The sequence below is a fragment of the Erithacus rubecula genome, assembly GCF_903797595.1.
Source record: "Erithacus rubecula genome assembly, chromosome: Z".
In the NCBI taxonomy this organism is placed as follows: Eukaryota; Metazoa; Chordata; class Aves; order Passeriformes; family Muscicapidae; genus Erithacus; species Erithacus rubecula.
Window position 1 is genome coordinate 23,444,611 of NC_136661.1, and position 16,407 is coordinate 23,461,017.

General features: G+C 53.6%; 1 protein-coding gene across 1 annotated transcript; it reads left to right on the top strand.

The window, feature by feature from the left end:
- The first annotated feature begins 223 nt into the window (after positions 1 to 223).
- Positions 224 to 15,717, top strand: LOC306814244 (carbonic anhydrase 9-like). The gene is made up of 12 exons (XM_079330115.1): positions 224 to 444; positions 7,304 to 7,327; positions 8,484 to 8,654; positions 10,814 to 10,956; positions 11,588 to 11,680; positions 11,930 to 11,996; positions 12,228 to 12,385; positions 12,522 to 12,657; positions 14,835 to 14,858; positions 15,037 to 15,063; positions 15,200 to 15,293; positions 15,432 to 15,717. The coding sequence occupies exons 1-12, from the start codon at positions 318 to 320 to the stop codon at positions 15,493 to 15,495; spliced, it is 1,128 nt and encodes a 375-aa protein (XP_079186241.1). The 5' UTR covers positions 224 to 317; the 3' UTR covers positions 15,496 to 15,717.
- The last annotated feature ends 690 nt before the right edge of the window (positions 15,718 to 16,407 follow it).

Sequence of the window (16,407 nt, forward strand, 5' to 3'; positions counted from 1 at the left end):
AGGAGAGGGGACACCCACAGCTGAAGGGCCCGAGGAGCCGACTGGGGTACCCCGCCCCAGGATCCACCGTGTGTCCCGGCGGGGGACTGGGTGGGATAGGGGCACCCCCGGTGGGAGTCCTGGGTTCGAGTCCCGCGTCGGGCGGCTCACCTGGCTGGACCGTGCGGCGGCAGACTTTGGCTCCAGACCCTATAAAAGGTAACGGAGGCGTGAGTCAGAGCCGCCGCCTCCTCCCCGCCCGCTCTCACTTACGTGCGGCCGGGCGGGCGGGCGAGCAGGCACGGAGCCGCCGTCCCGCACCCGCGCACTTGCCGGAGATGAACCGCGCCGCGCTGCGGGTCTCGCTCCTACTCCTGCTCCTACCCGCCCTGGGCCGTGCCAGCTCCGACAGCGAAAGCGACCAGGAACACGGCGGCGAGGAGCACCCGCATTCCCCGGGGAAAGGTGAGCCGGGGTCCCTCGGTGCGCGGGGCTCCACGAGGCGTGGGGCACCCGCCGCTGCCTTTGGGGTCCCCGTGCACGAGGTGTCTCGGATCTTAGTTTGGGATCACCAGTGCTTGAGCACCCTGATGGCTGCAGCACCCCAATACTGAGTTTGGGGTCTCTGATATATGGGGTGCCCTAATATGCGGGGTTCCCTCCCTTGTTGGGCTGCGCGTCCTTGATTAGTGGAGCGCCCCAGTGCAAGGGGTGCTGGATTTGGGATATCGGATGCTTTGTGGAGAGGTGTCCCCAATGCCAAGGAGTTCTCCCCTTGCTTGGTTTGGGAGTGTGGGGGGGTCTGTTGTACTTCCTGCTGCGCCCGTATTAGGGTTCCAGGTGCGCCCCAGGATGAGGTGCTCCTGTGGAGATGTGTCCCCCCCAGCATCGCCCAGCTGCGGGCGCTGCACTCCCCAGCACGTCCCTGCCTTTGTCCCTTCTCCCGCCAACTCCCGTGCGGCTCGACTGGCCCGACCCCTGCCCGGGGGCTCGGCCCTCGCTTTGTCCGCAGCCTTTTGTCCTCACTAAGTCCCTCTTGCACCAGACTGAGCGGCTCAGAGCTTCCTGAGATGGGGGTGCAAGGGCTGTGCACCAAGCAGTCCCTGCTTACTCCCGGGGACCGCTCGGAGGTTCCGATCTTGCACCCCGGCGTGGTGGAAGGTCCCCTTTATCCTGCAGAATGTCGGCTGGGCTGCCCTGCATCCACGCTGTCCCCCCGCAGCCCACCAAGAACGGGGTCTGGCCCTCTTGCAAAGTTGTAGGGGGGCTGCCTCACGGCGGATGATGGGGGACGGGGAACGTGACAGAACGCAGGGCTGCAGAGTTGTGTGCCCCTCCTCCTTCCCGTGAGATGCCTTGCTGGTGATGTGGGGGATTTCAGAGTTACAGGTTCATTTAAAAAGTCTTGAGTCCTTGGTCTTGATGCCGTTTCTGGCTGGAGGCTGCGGCACTGCCAGCACTCTGCAGGGATCTTGGGGGAGTGTAGTGGATTTGCTCTTCTGGGGCTGAGTGCTGCTGCTCTCCCTGGTCATGCTTCTTGTTCCCGCTTTGCCCACAGGTTTGTTTCCCAGGTTCAGCATCATAGCGTGTCCTTGGTTTTGCCTCTGGTAAGGAGTTGTCCTGACCTGTGCCAGGACAGCTGCCCTGTGGTAATGACCAGGAATTGTTTTGTGCCAAGAGCTGCTTTTGTTATTGCAATGAATCACTTTTCTTACCAGATCGGCTCTTCCCGGGCTGAGCACTGGACAGGGATGGGGATGCAGACGGTCCTTGCCACAGTGAATAAGTAACCCAGGCCACAGGGTGAGAGGGTGTCGGGCATTCAGCATACCTCTGTGCTGCGCTGGTCAAAGGACTGGACACCACAGGAGGTTTGGGAGGACAGGGATGGAGAAGGGGAAAGGAGGTATCCAGGAGGTTGGTAGGCAGCAGACAAGTAAGCCCGTGCTGTACCAGTGTTACAGGCTGAAAGTCTGGATGGAACCCTGTGAGAAACAGGTCATGGCTGGAACCCTGCAAGGCTCCTGCCAGGTGCCAGGAGCAGCGTGTCTCAGCACCTCTGCTGAGCGGTGAGCTGGTTCCCTCATCCTCGAGGCTTGAGGTAGGGCTGGTGGCTCCTCAACCCATGGCATGCAGAACCTGCTCAGGGATTTGCTGTGGGGTTGGTCCCTGAGATGACTCTGGCTTGCTCAGAGACTTGAGTCTCATGCTAAATGTGTCTTTGGGAAATAAGAGTCTTTGGGAAATAGTACCTCCTTTTCCCTGTTTCCTCTCTCTCCTATTCAGATGTGCCTTGCTCTCAGTGTACTCTTCTTGCTCATTCTCCAATGTCTTTTTCACCCAAGGGAACATATTTTTCTTGCTTAATACTCCTTATTCATCTCTCTCCTCAGCTCCAAGCACTGATCTGTCCTCTGGGACTTCCCCATTTTTATCCCTTTTGTTGGGATGTCCCTGTCTCTGCAGCACGGTGATTGTTTCCTGTTTCCCCCAGCACTTGCTGGGGCAGCTGGGTTCAGAAGGAGCAAGAACATGCCCTGGAGTAAAGCTTGCTCTATTACTTCCTCCACCCAAACCCTCGCCCCTCTCGGGGGAGCTGGCACAGTCTTGGGCTCCACAGCCCAAGCAGTCCACCCCCAGGAGAACAAAGAACAATCCGTGCAGCGACCTGTGCTACCAGTGGCAGATTAAAGGCTGATCCCAAAGGCTTGCAGTGGGTCAGGGTTTATAAACACAAAGGGGCTTTAATGCAGTCAGGCTTGGGAGAGATCAGTGCCCCCATGGGCAGCACATGGGATGGTGTCCTGGGCTGAAAGCACATGGGTACTGCTGCATGGGGGTGTGTCTGGATGGAAAAACCAGGGAGGAGGTGGGGCTGGGATGGCACAGCCCTGCCATAGAGACATTTCCTGTGAGGCGTGGCAGAAAGATGCTTGGGTTATGCACCCCCCACAGGCATCCCCTATGCCTCTATGACCACATTTGCCACAGCCTGAAGAGTTTGCTTTGGGCCATGTGAGCACAGTGCCACAGCCCAGGTACCACAATCAGGTTATTACTTTCAAGAGGCACAGTGGTTTGGTGTGTTTTGTGGGCTAGGACCTGGCTGCAGTGGCTGACCCCTACTCTGGGACATGTACTCTGTGCATCTTTGCATGTCCTGGTACTTCCTGGCCTAGTGAGCCTTGGAAATAACACCCCACTTACCCTCTTGGGCCATGAGTTCCACTGATCTCATCATAGCCTGGGATTGATTAGTAGACAGGGCACAGCGAGGTGGTGCTTCTCTGGCATCTGTGAGCTGAACTCATCCCATGGGGCTTTGAGCCAGGTGTGGCTCAGGATTGTGTCCCAGTTGAAGAGGAGGCTCTGGCAGGATGCCAGCACTCCCTGTGGCTGAGCACAGGGCACCGTGTGCCAGCAGATAAGAGAGCAGGATGGAAGAGCTAGAAGTGAGCCTGCTGTCCTGCCTGCCACACACGAACCATTGAACTTCTAGAGTTCAAGGCAAGCAGATAGCACAAGTGACTGTGCTGCAGGCAGCATGTGTGTGTCAGGCAGCATCCACACTGTGAATAGCACATGAGTTTCAGTGCTCTCAGCTGCTCTGCAGCAGCTTCAAACTACATAGTCCCTAAAATATTAAAAAGTCAGGATGGGAGGTGTAGATCCAAAGGGCAAAGCCCCTGCTCTCCTTCCTTATTGTTTGGCTCTGCTGAGGGCTTCCTCCTGGTCTGCACAACTGATCCTGAGTCCTTTGGGTGCTCAGTCCATCCTTGTGTGCCTTTGGTGAGGTATCTTGGTTGCAGCTTGCTGCATCAGTGCCTTTCCTATGTGGGATTCACAGCAGCCAGTGGTTGAGCTGGCTCCTCACGCTGCCAAAAGCTGCTCCTACCCTTCCTCCCGGGCTGCAGGACATGCGGAGCAGCACGCTGGTAATGGCAGCGTCTGCCTGAACTCGGCAGGAAAGTGTTGTTGGATGGTGTTGGATGTCAAGGAGGGAAGGGAGCTGGCACTTGCAGCAAAGCCCGTATCCCAGAATGGGAGGGCTGAGTGGGAGCAAGGAACAGCAGGAGAAAGCACAAAGGGAGGGTGTGAAGGGGGAAACTCGTGGGAAACTTGGCTGAATCGCGGTCTGCTGGGGAAAGGAGGGTGGCAGGTGAGCCGGGGGGCTCTGCGCCTGAGAACGGAGGCGTTTTTGCCTGCAAGGGCGGGAAGCTCCTTTCAGCACCCTTCTGTGTTCTCCTGCAAGAATCCCTTTGCACATAACGTTGCACATTTTCTCCCGGTGTGCGCATCGCGTCGCCAGGGCTGTTTCCCTCCACCTTTTTGGGAGCGCTTTGCAGTCTCTTCCGTGGGTGCTCAGAGGAAAGGCAGGACAAGCAAAGAGCTGCAGCACCCGCTGCCGAGGTGCAGCCACGTCTTTTGTGGTGAGCGGCAGCAGTGCAGCAGAAAGGAGACCTGGCATCGCACAGCTTTTTGAAGGAGAAGACGTGCTCCGGCGGGAAGTGTGGGAGGGAGACTGAGTTATGCAAATCGGCACTTGGGCAGGGCAGTGGGTTAATGTTCACGGTAAAGGGATGCGAGATTGCAAATGCCCCCAGGTGGAAGGGATCGGAGTAGTTAGTGCCGGGCTCCTCCGGGCCGGGCCGAGGCAGAGGCCGATGCTGGGAGCCTGGCCCGGCTGGGCTCGCCTCGGCGCTCTCCTGCAGCGCTCAGTCCATGTGCCAAGGGGGCCCAACCTGCTCGGCTGCCTTTGAGAGATGCCTGCCCTAGAGGGTGACCTGGCTGTGCCATCACTGCACCCACATCCACGGGATGGGAAAACACACTCGAGGGGGCTTCAGTGGGTGGATAACAGCTCATGGATCCTTTTGGTTTTGATGACAGGACATCCTTGGGGAAGTCTGCTCTGTTGGGGTGGATTGAACTGGCTCCTGGGTACAGCTACAGCCTTCAGGGTGCCCAAAACTGCCTAGCTGAGCTGGCAGGAGGCTGTGAGGAGGTTCCAGAGCCCCCTGGGCTGTGGGAATAGGCGTGTGCTGGGAGATGTGGGAACCTGAGGTAATTGGCACAGTGCTGACACAGCAGGGCAGGTGTCAGCATGGGGCTATTGCTCAACCTGTGATACAATGTTTGGGCTTCTTTCTGTCCAGGCAGAGCCCCTGGAGGTGAGCAAAAACTGGGGTGTCAGGGCAGGCTGTGCCAGCTGAGGCATGTGCAGTGAGCTAAGGCACCATGTGCTAGCCCTGGGGTGCTGTGCCTTACCTGTGCCAAGACTGCTCCAATGTGAGTGTTTCTTTGTGCAGGTAATGCCAGGAGGGGTGGGAGAGTGGGACTAGTGTGGGAGAAGATGTACAGTGTTTCCAGAAGAGGGTCCATGTTCTCTGTATTTTGTGCAAAGTCAGTGTGTGGGTAGCAGGTATCCAGATGAGCAGGATAAATGAATCTCGGCTTGCAGCACAGCTGGGTGCATCCCTGGGCAGTGCCATGCAAGCAGACATGGAGAGAGCATTGCAGTCTATCCTGGGGAATACATGTTTTGGTGCATGCTATTGAAGTTTGCCAAGTCCTCTGCTTGCTACTCCTTCTTCCTATGCCTTTGGAAATACCGAGGAAATCCTTGAGCATTGCTCCTGAGCAGCAGAAATGCAACAGAGGCGAGCCACCAGTCACGCAGGAGCAAACCTTGAGATCTGTTCCCATCTCTGCAGCACACAGTGCCCCTAAACACCCTCCAGCCCTTCCCAGCCCTAGTTTGACTGTGGTGACCCACTCTCCTGAGCAGCAGACGCACCAAGACCTCCAGCAGTACCCATGACTGGATCCTCGCTGAGTGGAGGGCAGGATCCTGCTGGGCTTACAGCCTTGCATGGGACATCTGGGCCTGGGAAAGCTTGTCTCTTCCTTTCTCACCCCTGAGCTGGAATCCACTCCTATTAATAGCAAGTGCGTGCCGATAGCTCTTGTCAGCGGCAGGGATGGGGGCCGGAGCAGCTCCTGCTAAGACCCTCCTGCATCCTGGCAAGGCTGGCAGACAAATGGCCCCACCAAGGGAAATAGATTATATTGGAGCTCAACTCTACCTCTTAAGTGCTTCTCCCTGTCATTGCTGCTGTGTGAATGGCCCCCTTTGCCCCAAATCTGTCCCACCCTGGCACTCTCTGCTCCTGCACTCGTGGGCTGGGAAGTGCCAGCAGCCTGTTGGCAGAGACAAGCTTGCTGGTAAGGACAAATCAGAGGAGGAACCCATGAATTACCTGTTGTGCCAGTCAGAGCAGGCACATAATCCCTTTGGGCCACGTTTCCCTGCTTGAGGCAAATTTGAGACCCACATCCTCCTGGCACATCCTGGAGATGGCTGTTTAAAAGGGCTGGTGGTATCCAAGGTGTTTGGTCAGGGGCATCTGAGAAGAGGTTCTGGTGCACCTCTAAGGCCAGCACCAGTGAAGTGCCAGGAATCCAGGCATTGCTGGCAGTTCTGGAGGAGAGTGACAGTGTGAGGGCCAGCCTTTTGAGTGCTGTGTATTCTCAGGACCTTCCCAGGAGGGCTTTGTACCCTCTAGATCTGCCCAGTGGGCACTGGCTGTGGAAAGTTCAGGTCACATCTTGCTCTGCTCTGGTCACAGTGGGACCTGTAGGTGACACAAGAAATGCAGAGGTCCTGGCATGGGATTCCCCATCCTTCCTCCTGCTTTTCCTAAGGAAATGGTTTTGCATGGTAGGACCTTATGTAGCCCTCTGGGAGCATTTGGGTGGTCACAGGAATTAGAACTGGAGACAGGAGCTGAGCATTTGGTCATCCACTGTGAAAGTCCATCCCCACCGCAGGGGCGCACATGAATGCAAAGAGAAGGTTTTCATGCTCGTTTTCTTCCTCTGCTGTCAGTCCCAGGGCAGCTTTCCTAGATAGAAGAGGGTGTCTGCATGGTGCAGTGCATCTTGCTGCCCAAACTCCTCATGGAGTGTGAGAGCAGCACTTGTGAAGTGCCTTGTTTTGGGGCAGTGGGAGGTTTTGTCTGCTCTGGAGCAGCTGTTGGTACAGCTGCTCAGTAATGGAAGCCAGTATCTCTGATTTTTCCTTTTTAAGGATGATAATAAGATGCCAGCCCCAGGGTTTTCCCTCTGACTGACAACTGCAGTGGACCTGGCTGTGCTCCGAGGAGGCAGTACCCTCTGGGAACATGCCCTTTGCTGGGACAGAGGGAGGAGGGGAGGGGGATGGCAGGCAGTGGGAGCCCAGAGACCTGCTGCCTGGCAGAGGTGTGTTTGCTGACAACCTTTCCCTTCCATTCATGTGGTTCTTTCTTTTCTTTTTTTCAAGGCCACAGCCACTGGAGCTATGAAGGTAAATACCCCGCAGTTACTTCTGCTTTTTTTCCTACTACCCAGCAGATCCTGGAACTGAGCCAGCTGTGGTTAATAATTACAGGGCTTCTGTGCACACTCCACGACTCACCCTTCCCTCCTGCCTGACCCTGACACAGTGCTCCTGCTCAGGCATGGATGGGCTGAAGAGCCCGGGGTTGGTCTGATTTCACCAGGAAGCAGCTGCTCCATGAGGGCTTTCCCAGCCCCTTGAGTGTGTGGGGATGCCCCTCAGGGAAGGACTCCTCCCTGAATGAGAGCTCTCCTGACCTGTGCCAAGTGGGGGAAAAGACTGCTCTCCCCAAGCTGGACTTGCAGCCCTTGGTGGGACTTTGACCAGCCCAGGGATTAGCTTGTATTCACCTCTGCCCTCTGTCACCCTCCCTCCCATCCTACCTGGCCCTGCCCTCCCATCAAGGCCTGGGGGCTTCTCCAAAGCACCCATGATGGGCATCACCACACTGCTGTGACAGATTCAGCCCTTACTACTTACTGCACCTTCACTCTGGGGTTTGGCCCAGCTGCTAATGCCCAGCAACATATTTACAGGGGTCCTGTGAGGGGCTGGCCTGTGGACAAGCCTGAGTTTGCACTGGCCCATTACATGCTAGAAGCAGCCCTCTGCAGTGCAAAGGGAGGTTTCTGAGGCATCAGCCGTGCTTATCCCGGGTGTGGTACTGGGGAGAGGTGGCCATTTCAGCAGCCAACCCAGCCATGTTAGCTGGCCCTTTGCCACAGAGCCCAGGAGCTCCGTGGTACCTTGCTCACACAGCACTGGTGTGATACCTGCCAGAGGCCAGGCTGTGCAAGGCAGCAAGTGATGAGCTGCAGGGCAGCAGCTCCTCGGCTTGCCAAGTCCACTTGTAAATGATCTTCTTGCACTCTTCCTAAACACCCCCAAAATAGACTTTCCTGGCAGCTCACCATGCTCTGAGACCTTTCCTGATACAGCTGCATTCAGTCACATGTTGGCATAAAGCTGCTCCCAAGCTAACTTCATGGAAGCTAAACTTATTTGCATGGCTACTTCCCTGGCCAGTGCTAGTCCCTTTCCCAAACACCCCCAAACCTTCTTTCTGGAGGTCACCTCACCCTGGAGATCTCACTGACAGTGCCTCCCCTCCTTCTTGCACCAGACCTCAAGCACTGGAGTACAGACTACTCGGACTGCGGGGGCACCAAGCAGTCTCCCATCAATGTTGACACAACTCAGGCCATCTTCAGCCCTGACCTGCGACCGATCCAGCTCTCTGGCTACAGCTTGCCCGCCAACATGCAGCTCAAGCTGAAGAACAATGGGCACACAGGTGGGGGCACACTGCAGGGGTTGGAGCACAAGGAGAGGATGCTCAGACTCTCCCAGCAGAACTGGGCCTATTTTATGCCCTTCCCCCAGGCTCTGGGAAGGAGATTATCTTGAAGGCTGCATCCCTGTTACCTTCTAGTCCAAGAGGGAAGAAACAGGCTGTAGAAATTTTACAGGTCCATTTGTTTACTGGATGAAGTGAGAAGCCCCAAGGTGTCTAGAGTCTGTGGGAGCTGGCTCCAGAAATTTGCTAACTCTGCATTTTCTTTAAAAATGTGTCCCTGATATTTCTGATTTGGGTTTTCAGCCACTGGTTCCTTCACTGTATTTCACTTTCAAAGGGCTCATCCATCTCTGGATGTGATTTAGACTTTAAGTTGCCTACATAAGTCTTTGAGGACATGACATAGACCATTTTATTCTGTCTGTACTTAAGGATTCTATCTTAAGATCTTAAGAAAATTTTATAGGTCTTTTTTTCCCCTTCTCCAATACTAGAATGGTTTTTGCAAAGTTCTGGACACAACTTACTAGCATTATTTTAGTATCAGCCTTGGTATTCCAGATATGGAGGAAAACCACAACTTTGCACAGCTGAGGATGGCTGGACCTGGTTGCTACCAGCTTTTTCTTGGAGGAGGCAGAATCTTTTGTGCACACTGGTGTCTGCCAGTCCCTGGGCTAAGAAAAGGTTACGGAGAAAGGGACTTAAGAACTTGCTGACGGTGTGATAAGGCACCTTCTTGCCTGGGTAGCCAACAAGACGGAGCTGACCTGTGTATACAGCAAACTTGACAGGTCAGGCTTGCTGTGTATGGTCAGATCAGCTTCATGCTGCATGCACAGAGCTCGATATTGTGGGCTCCTGCCCTAATGTGCCTGCAGAGTTAAACTAGTTGAGCTCAGTAGTTGCTATTTTAGACACCCTGGCATCTGGTGTTGCTTGGTGTTTAGAAAAGCAGTGAGAGTTTTTTCATTGGGGCGGGGGGAAGTACTTTCTCACATGCTTTTAAGATGCCTTTTTTATTGTGGCAACCGCTGATCTGCTTTATGAAAACCCATAAATAAATAAAAAGTTGCAAGCCTAGTAAGGTAATTGTACAGTTACTCATTTTGGTAACAAAGTACATATGCTATATAAGCTTTTTTGACGGCCTGAAAATGACTCAGGTTGTTAGGAGACAGAAGGATAACAATGGTTTACCTATACATAAGAAGTGTAAAAGCAGATAAATTCATAGGGAGGGAACAATTTCTCACTTCCTGTATTTGTTTTCTATCTCTGAACCCAGTAGCAAGGAACTCGAGATGGCCAATGACTCATCATAGCCCTGTTACCTGGTTAATCCCAAATCTATGCTCCATCAGTGATGTTACTAAGGGATATCCCATATAAAAAGGGAAAAAGAAAGACCTTACATCAAAATTAGGAAAAGGTGCTAAAAAATAGGACGGCCTTTCTCAGGGTCTAGGGATGCCCCTGATATTTTTGCCATATGTCCAGGTAACTCAGTTTTAGGATTGCACATAATTGCATAAGTCCAAAATAGCTAGATAAACCACACTAAAAAAAAAAAAAAAAGAAAAAGAGTATGAATTTATGGTATCCAAAGAGGCAAAAATTTTAGCCCTAAATACTTTCAAAATACTTAATGTTTCTGTGCCACTAGCTCAGTGCTGTCATACACTTGCAGGCTGCTTTATTTCAACAATCCCAGCCCACCAAAAGCTGCAGCTCTCTGTCCACCTGCCCTGCTCTCACAGATATTCGCCACTCTGCCAGTATCTTTCTCTGTGAATTTTGTCCGTGGTCTCTTTATATTATTCTCACTTACTGAATAAATTGTTGGATAACATTTGGCTTGGAGCTGGCCCCGGGATCTTTGTGGAGGGGCTCTTTACTTTCCAGCATTTTCATAGCAGCTATTTTTGAAGCTGACGTATTTACTGTAGTATCCTACAACCTTAAGCCAGAAGTGAATCCTGACACATTGGCAGGCTTGCCCACAGCCTCCTGGCAGATGGAAAGCAGGGTTTTCTGCTATGGCCAGTTTCTAGAAGTCCAGGGTGACCGTTTCCCTTGAAACACCTCCTTCGTGCACCTGTGGAACGGAGTGGGCTTTGTGCTGTATTACTGAGTTCTCCCTTCTGCCTCTGCAGTTGTCCTTGATCTGCCCGAGACCCTGGCCCTCACTGGTGGCTACACCCAGCAGTACCGAGCTGCACAGCTGCACCTGCACTGGGGCTCCCCGTCGGGACCCGGCTCAGAGCACACCGTCAGCGGCCGGCGCTTTGCTGCCGAGGTAAGGAGCCCTCCAGCTGCGGGGCAGGGAGGGCACTGGGGAGCTGTCATGCTCCTCACCCACGGCTCTGCTTGTCACTGGACATGGGCTGTGACTCCTGGCCAGGATCCTGGGCAGTTCTGCAGCAGTGGAACTCAGAGCAGCAGGCCACACTTGGGTGCTGAGCCAGACTCATGCTGAAGTCTGGTCCTGGGCTGAAGGAGCAGGAGCTGTGGCAGTCCCCAGGCTGTGGAAGCCAGCTTCCCCAGAGGCTGTGAGCCTGCTTTGGGAGCTACAGGGACTGTTTACTCTGTACACACTGTCCTCTTGCTCTGCCAGCTCCCATCTGGTTTCATCCCTCCTCCTCTAGCTGCTGTCCTCAAACTGAGCTTGGCTCTGCAGTATCAGCCCGTTACACAGGACAGAATGCTGGTTTGCTGTTCCTGACCAGGGAAGTTCTTGCAGGCAGAGCTTCGTGCTGACTGCTTTGCGGCAGCAGATTTTCTTGGTTCCAGCGTTTTTCCCTCCCCTGCAGTGGTACTAATCACACCTGCATGTTTCTCACTGCCCTTTGTCAGCAGGTTGTAACCCTGTGAGTGAGCATCTCCCAGTGGTGTCCATCCAGCATTGGGATTGCATTTTTCCCTTCCAGATCCACGTGGTCCACTACAATACCAAGTATGACAGCTTTTCAGAGGCAATGGTTCAACCAGATGGCCTGGCTGTACTGGCAGCCTTTCTGGAGGTGAGTTCCATGGATCCAGCAGAAAAAGAATGGAACGGGGGTGGGCAGAGTTGGACACAGTTTTGAGGACTGTCAGAAGTGCAAATGTCCTTAGCAAGAAGTGGAGAGACAAGCCAGATCAGCCCTGATAAGAATGAAGGATAGGGTGCCTCTCTCAAGAAGCAGTATCTCCCTGCTGGCACTGCCATCACTATCTTGTCTCCCTTTGGCCTCTGGCCTTGACATTACTGTGGGGTCTCTGTGTTGCAGGTTGGACATGGGGAGAACCAATACTACCATGAAATACTTGAGCATCTGCTCGAAATCCAAGAAGTAGGTAAGGCCCTGTCCCACCTTGTACTTTGTCTCAAGAGCTGCAGCCCAGCAGAGAAACCAGCTGCAAGGCAGAGCAAGGCTGCAGCAGGCAGCCTGCCTGCTTTTCCCTGCCTCTACAGCAAACCAACTGCTCTTTCTCCAGTAGCTGCAATGGCACATGCAGTGCCACTTCATCCTGTTGTCCTCTATGGGGTTTGTACCAGTCTCACTCCCATTATGTTTCCTCTCCCAGGACAAGAAACTTTTGTGCCTGGATTCAACATTGCAGGTCTGCTGCCTGCCAACCTGAAATCCTACTTCCACTATAATGGCTCTCTGACCACCCCTCCGTGCTACCAGACAGTCAAATGGACAATCTTCAACCAGACCATGCTGCTCTCTCATCACCAGGTCTGTCAGGGCAATGAGCTCTGCATTGGGTCTTTGCCAGCCTCTCCCCATATGCTGGTGCAGGTGCCCTGTGCCAGTGCTCTGCAGTTCAAAGGTGGGATGGATGATGTCTCTGCTTACATTGTTCTCCTTCCAGATGTCAATGCTGGTTTCAACCCTGAGAAGCCCCGATGACAAGCTTCTGCAGAACAACTACCGGCCAGTGCAGAACCTGCACGGGCGACGGGTGCTGGCGAGTTTCCAGACCATCCCTTCAGTGAAGCACTTTCCTGGTAAGGAGAGTGTGAGTGTGCTCAGGCTGCTCCCAGCAGCAGGGGTGCAGTGATGGGGCCAGCAGCAGGAGCCAGTACTTTGAATATCTTACAGAAACACAGCATGGATTAGACCTGTCCAGTGACATGTGGCAGCACTGGTCTTAGGGTCTTGCTCTCCCCCATTTCTCCATTTCTTTCACCCCGCCTGAGGAAGTTTGTTTTCAAGAAACTTTTCTTATCCTTAGTCTTGCAGACATAGCAGTGGCAGGACTAGGGGATGCACGGTCAAGAGCAAACAGGCGGGTCCTAGCACTCCAGCTAGCTACTTCAATCCCACATGCAATAGATAAATTCAGTAGGAGTTGCCAGAGGTACAAGGTTGCAGCAAGCACCTCTCCTCCAAATCCTTCAGGACGGGCAGGACACCTCCTGAAGGCTGTGCTCTTCAGTGGGGCCTCACAGCCATCCTGGCCAGGCACACAGCCTAAGGGATCCCTGAATGCCCACTCTCTGTTTCTCCTTGAAGGACTTTCTTGCATTGATGATTTCCAGGCATGAGTAGAAATCACTATTAATCCTCAGGTGTGACTATCACTCTGCATCGCTGAATTTTTGCCCGTTGCTGCTCCCTGAGGTCACTAGGGATTTTCTGTTCAACATCCTGTTCCTTTTCTGTTCTGATGGCATTTCCTACACCTTTTGTGAAGGTGACTAATAGGAACAGCACAGGGTTGGTCCCAGGCCTCAGGGTAATGCCTCGATAACCACACAATGCGGTGCAAGGCACTTCGTTCCACTTGCAGCCTGCTTGCTAATGGCTCTAGGCTTTTAATCACTGTGGTCTTCAGCCTGGCTAGCAGTTTCCCATGTGGCACTGCATCAAATGCTTCACTGAAGCTGGGAGAGATAAAATCTACCACATTTTCTTTGTCTAGAATATCACTTATCAAAGAAGCATATCGGGTTAGGCTGGCATGCTCTATCTTTGGTAAACCTATTAGATACTTTATCATATTTTCCATTTACCTCCAAGCCTTTCTTTTACTACTTTCTTACAGAATCTGTTCCAAAGCCTCCTAGTGCTGGGGCAAGGGGGAATTTGCCCAGCTCTACCTTTTCATTTTTTTTTTTTTTTTCATTATTTGCTATTTCTATACAAAAATCCCCACCATAATAAAGCCACAAAGGTCTTGTTCCAGAAGTGCAGGAAAATATCCTAGTACTCTTGGATAAGGTTACTGGTCCCCTGCCTTGTATGCACAGGGTTGTTGGGAGTTTCTCCCCCTGTCAGTGCTAACTGCCTGCTTTACCCCTAGGGCTGCTGAGCACTGAGATGGGGTGCTGTGGGGCCACATCTTGTTTTGCTTGCAGCTACACTTTCTGTGCCCATGTTCGTTGATCTTTTTGCCAGTCACCCCCAGCTCGGGATAGCCACTCCTGTCCCCTGCTGCTGGGTGGAGGTGGCAGCTTTCCTGCAGCAGACATGTAGCTGGAAAGAGCCCACAGATAGTGCCAGTCTGTGCACCACACCTGAGCCATGTACAGATGATAATGCAGCTCTTTATAAGTCATGCTTTTATGCTGGGCAAACATTTGCCCAGCACAGCTCCCTCCCAGCGTGTAGGGTCACCAAGCCATTCCCATGCCAGGTGCCCTACCTGCAATGTGTGGCTGCCTCCTCCCTGGTTGTTGCTGACCATCTCACTGCAGGCAACTGTCCCCACAGCTGCTGCCTGCTGGGCTCATCCCAGGTGCCTCTCTGGGGTCTCCTGTGGGGTCTGGTCTGGTCCTGTGGTGCTGCAGTGCTCAGCACCCTGCCTGCTTCTTAGGATGTGGCAACAACAGCAGGGGGAGTTTCTGACTGGGCTCGGCAAGGTTCAGGTGTGGGCTGTGGTTCAGGGATCCTCCTTTCTCCCCTTTTCTCATGCTTCTGGCAGTGTGCCAGGGGCAGGTAAGAGCACCTTGGTGCAGCTAGAACCAGACTGGAGGGGTGGGCAGGGACCCCTTCTGAACCTTTGGGCTTCCTGCAGCAAGATGCTGTGAGCTGCTGGGGATGTGGCAGGCAGCTCTCCACTGCTCATGGGTGATGGGGAGTCTTGTGGGCAGCCCTACTTCGGAAGCCCAAAGGCCTGCAGGCTTGAGACTTCCCAAATATTTCAAAGGCAACTTTCTGACTATGTCGTCTCTCTTTACAGGTAGTGATGATTCAGCAACAACAGGTAGGTGAGCGGCTGACACAAAGTGGGGGAAGGTGGGCAGGGGTTGTACCTGTCTGGGAATTGGGGTCCTGTGCAAGCCATGTGCTGAGATGAGGGGTAGTACCCATAGCAGTTTTATAGGGTTGGTCTAGCATCCATGCTGCTGGTTCTTATCCTCTGTTCTTTGTCTCCTTTTCAGAGGGACACTCCAGCTCATTTCATGCAGGTAAGTGTGCTCAGCCAAGGCTGGTCCTTTGGGTCCCCTCTGCCTCTGGCCAACCAGCTTATTCCTTGCCACCTTTTACTCAGCCAGTAGTCCCAAGGGACCATCCCCAGATAACACACCTGTGCTTGGCCTGCAGGAGATGTGCTGGCCGTGCTCTTCGGGGTGCTCTTTGCCATCACAGCACTGGCCTTCCTGCTGTACATCTATAAGCACCGCAACCAGAATGCACGGTGAGCAATGGGGAGACACAGGAGGGCAGTGCCTGGGGGCAGCATGGGTCCAGGGCATGAGAATGGGTTCAATGGTGGTTTTAGGCAACAAGACCCCCTGCCTGGTCTAACAGTCCCCCGCTCTTTCTTTCCCCACAGGCTGGACTCACCGACCAAATCCAAGGTCATCTACACGGCAGCCAGCACTGAGAATACCGCGTAAACTCCACGCCTCTGTGGCAGCCCCAGCCTCACTGGCTCAGCCTGCCACCCCACCTCCCCTCACTCCCACTGGAGGTCAAGGAAGACCAGTACCCCAGCACACCTTGGCTGCACAGGCCGCCCACATGGACTGTTTGTCTGGGGGGCAGCGTTTGGCCTTAATAGATATTTTTGTTATAAAAACGGGTAAAAACTATTAAAAAAATGTAAAATCCTCCCATGGTACTGTCTCTGCTGCCTTTCTGGGAACCTGTGGGGCAGGAAAGAGCACCCTGGTGCTGCTAGAACCGCAGTGGAGAGGGGTGGGCAGAACCCCTTCCTAAACAGCAAAGACAGCATCAGCCTCTCTGCACTGGGCAGAGCTCCAGAGTAAGCAGCACAAGGCTTCTTCTACAGCCCAGCCCTGCCCTCCATCACTCTGGGACTTCTTCCTCTTCTTATTTGTGCAAAGCATTGGAAAAACATAGCTGTGGCTTGGTAAGGCTGAAGAAAGGCAGAGCTGAAGGTGGCAAAGCCACTGCTTGCTTGCTTGCCAGCCCCCATCCAGCTCATCTCTGACTTTATCATAGCCAGAACAACCCTAGAACCGTGGCTGCCTCACACCTTTCATGGAGGCTCCTGTGGAGCTGGAGCCAAGTCCCAGGGAGCTTTATGACCATGGCAAAATCAAAAGAAACTGGCCCTGTCAGAGAGGAGAGGAACCTGCTCATCTCCAGTCCTCAGCTGCCTCCAACCCAAAGCTGTAAAATTAGAGCTCAGACACTGTTATGAAGGACAGAGCAGGAGCAAGGCTTGCAGGCAAATGGGGTCTGCAACTGCCAGACCATCCCCTTCCAGTCACACCAGCATGAGCTATTATTATCACTGCTTGTACCCTCACCACAAGAGCAGCATTGCTGGCCACACATAACCC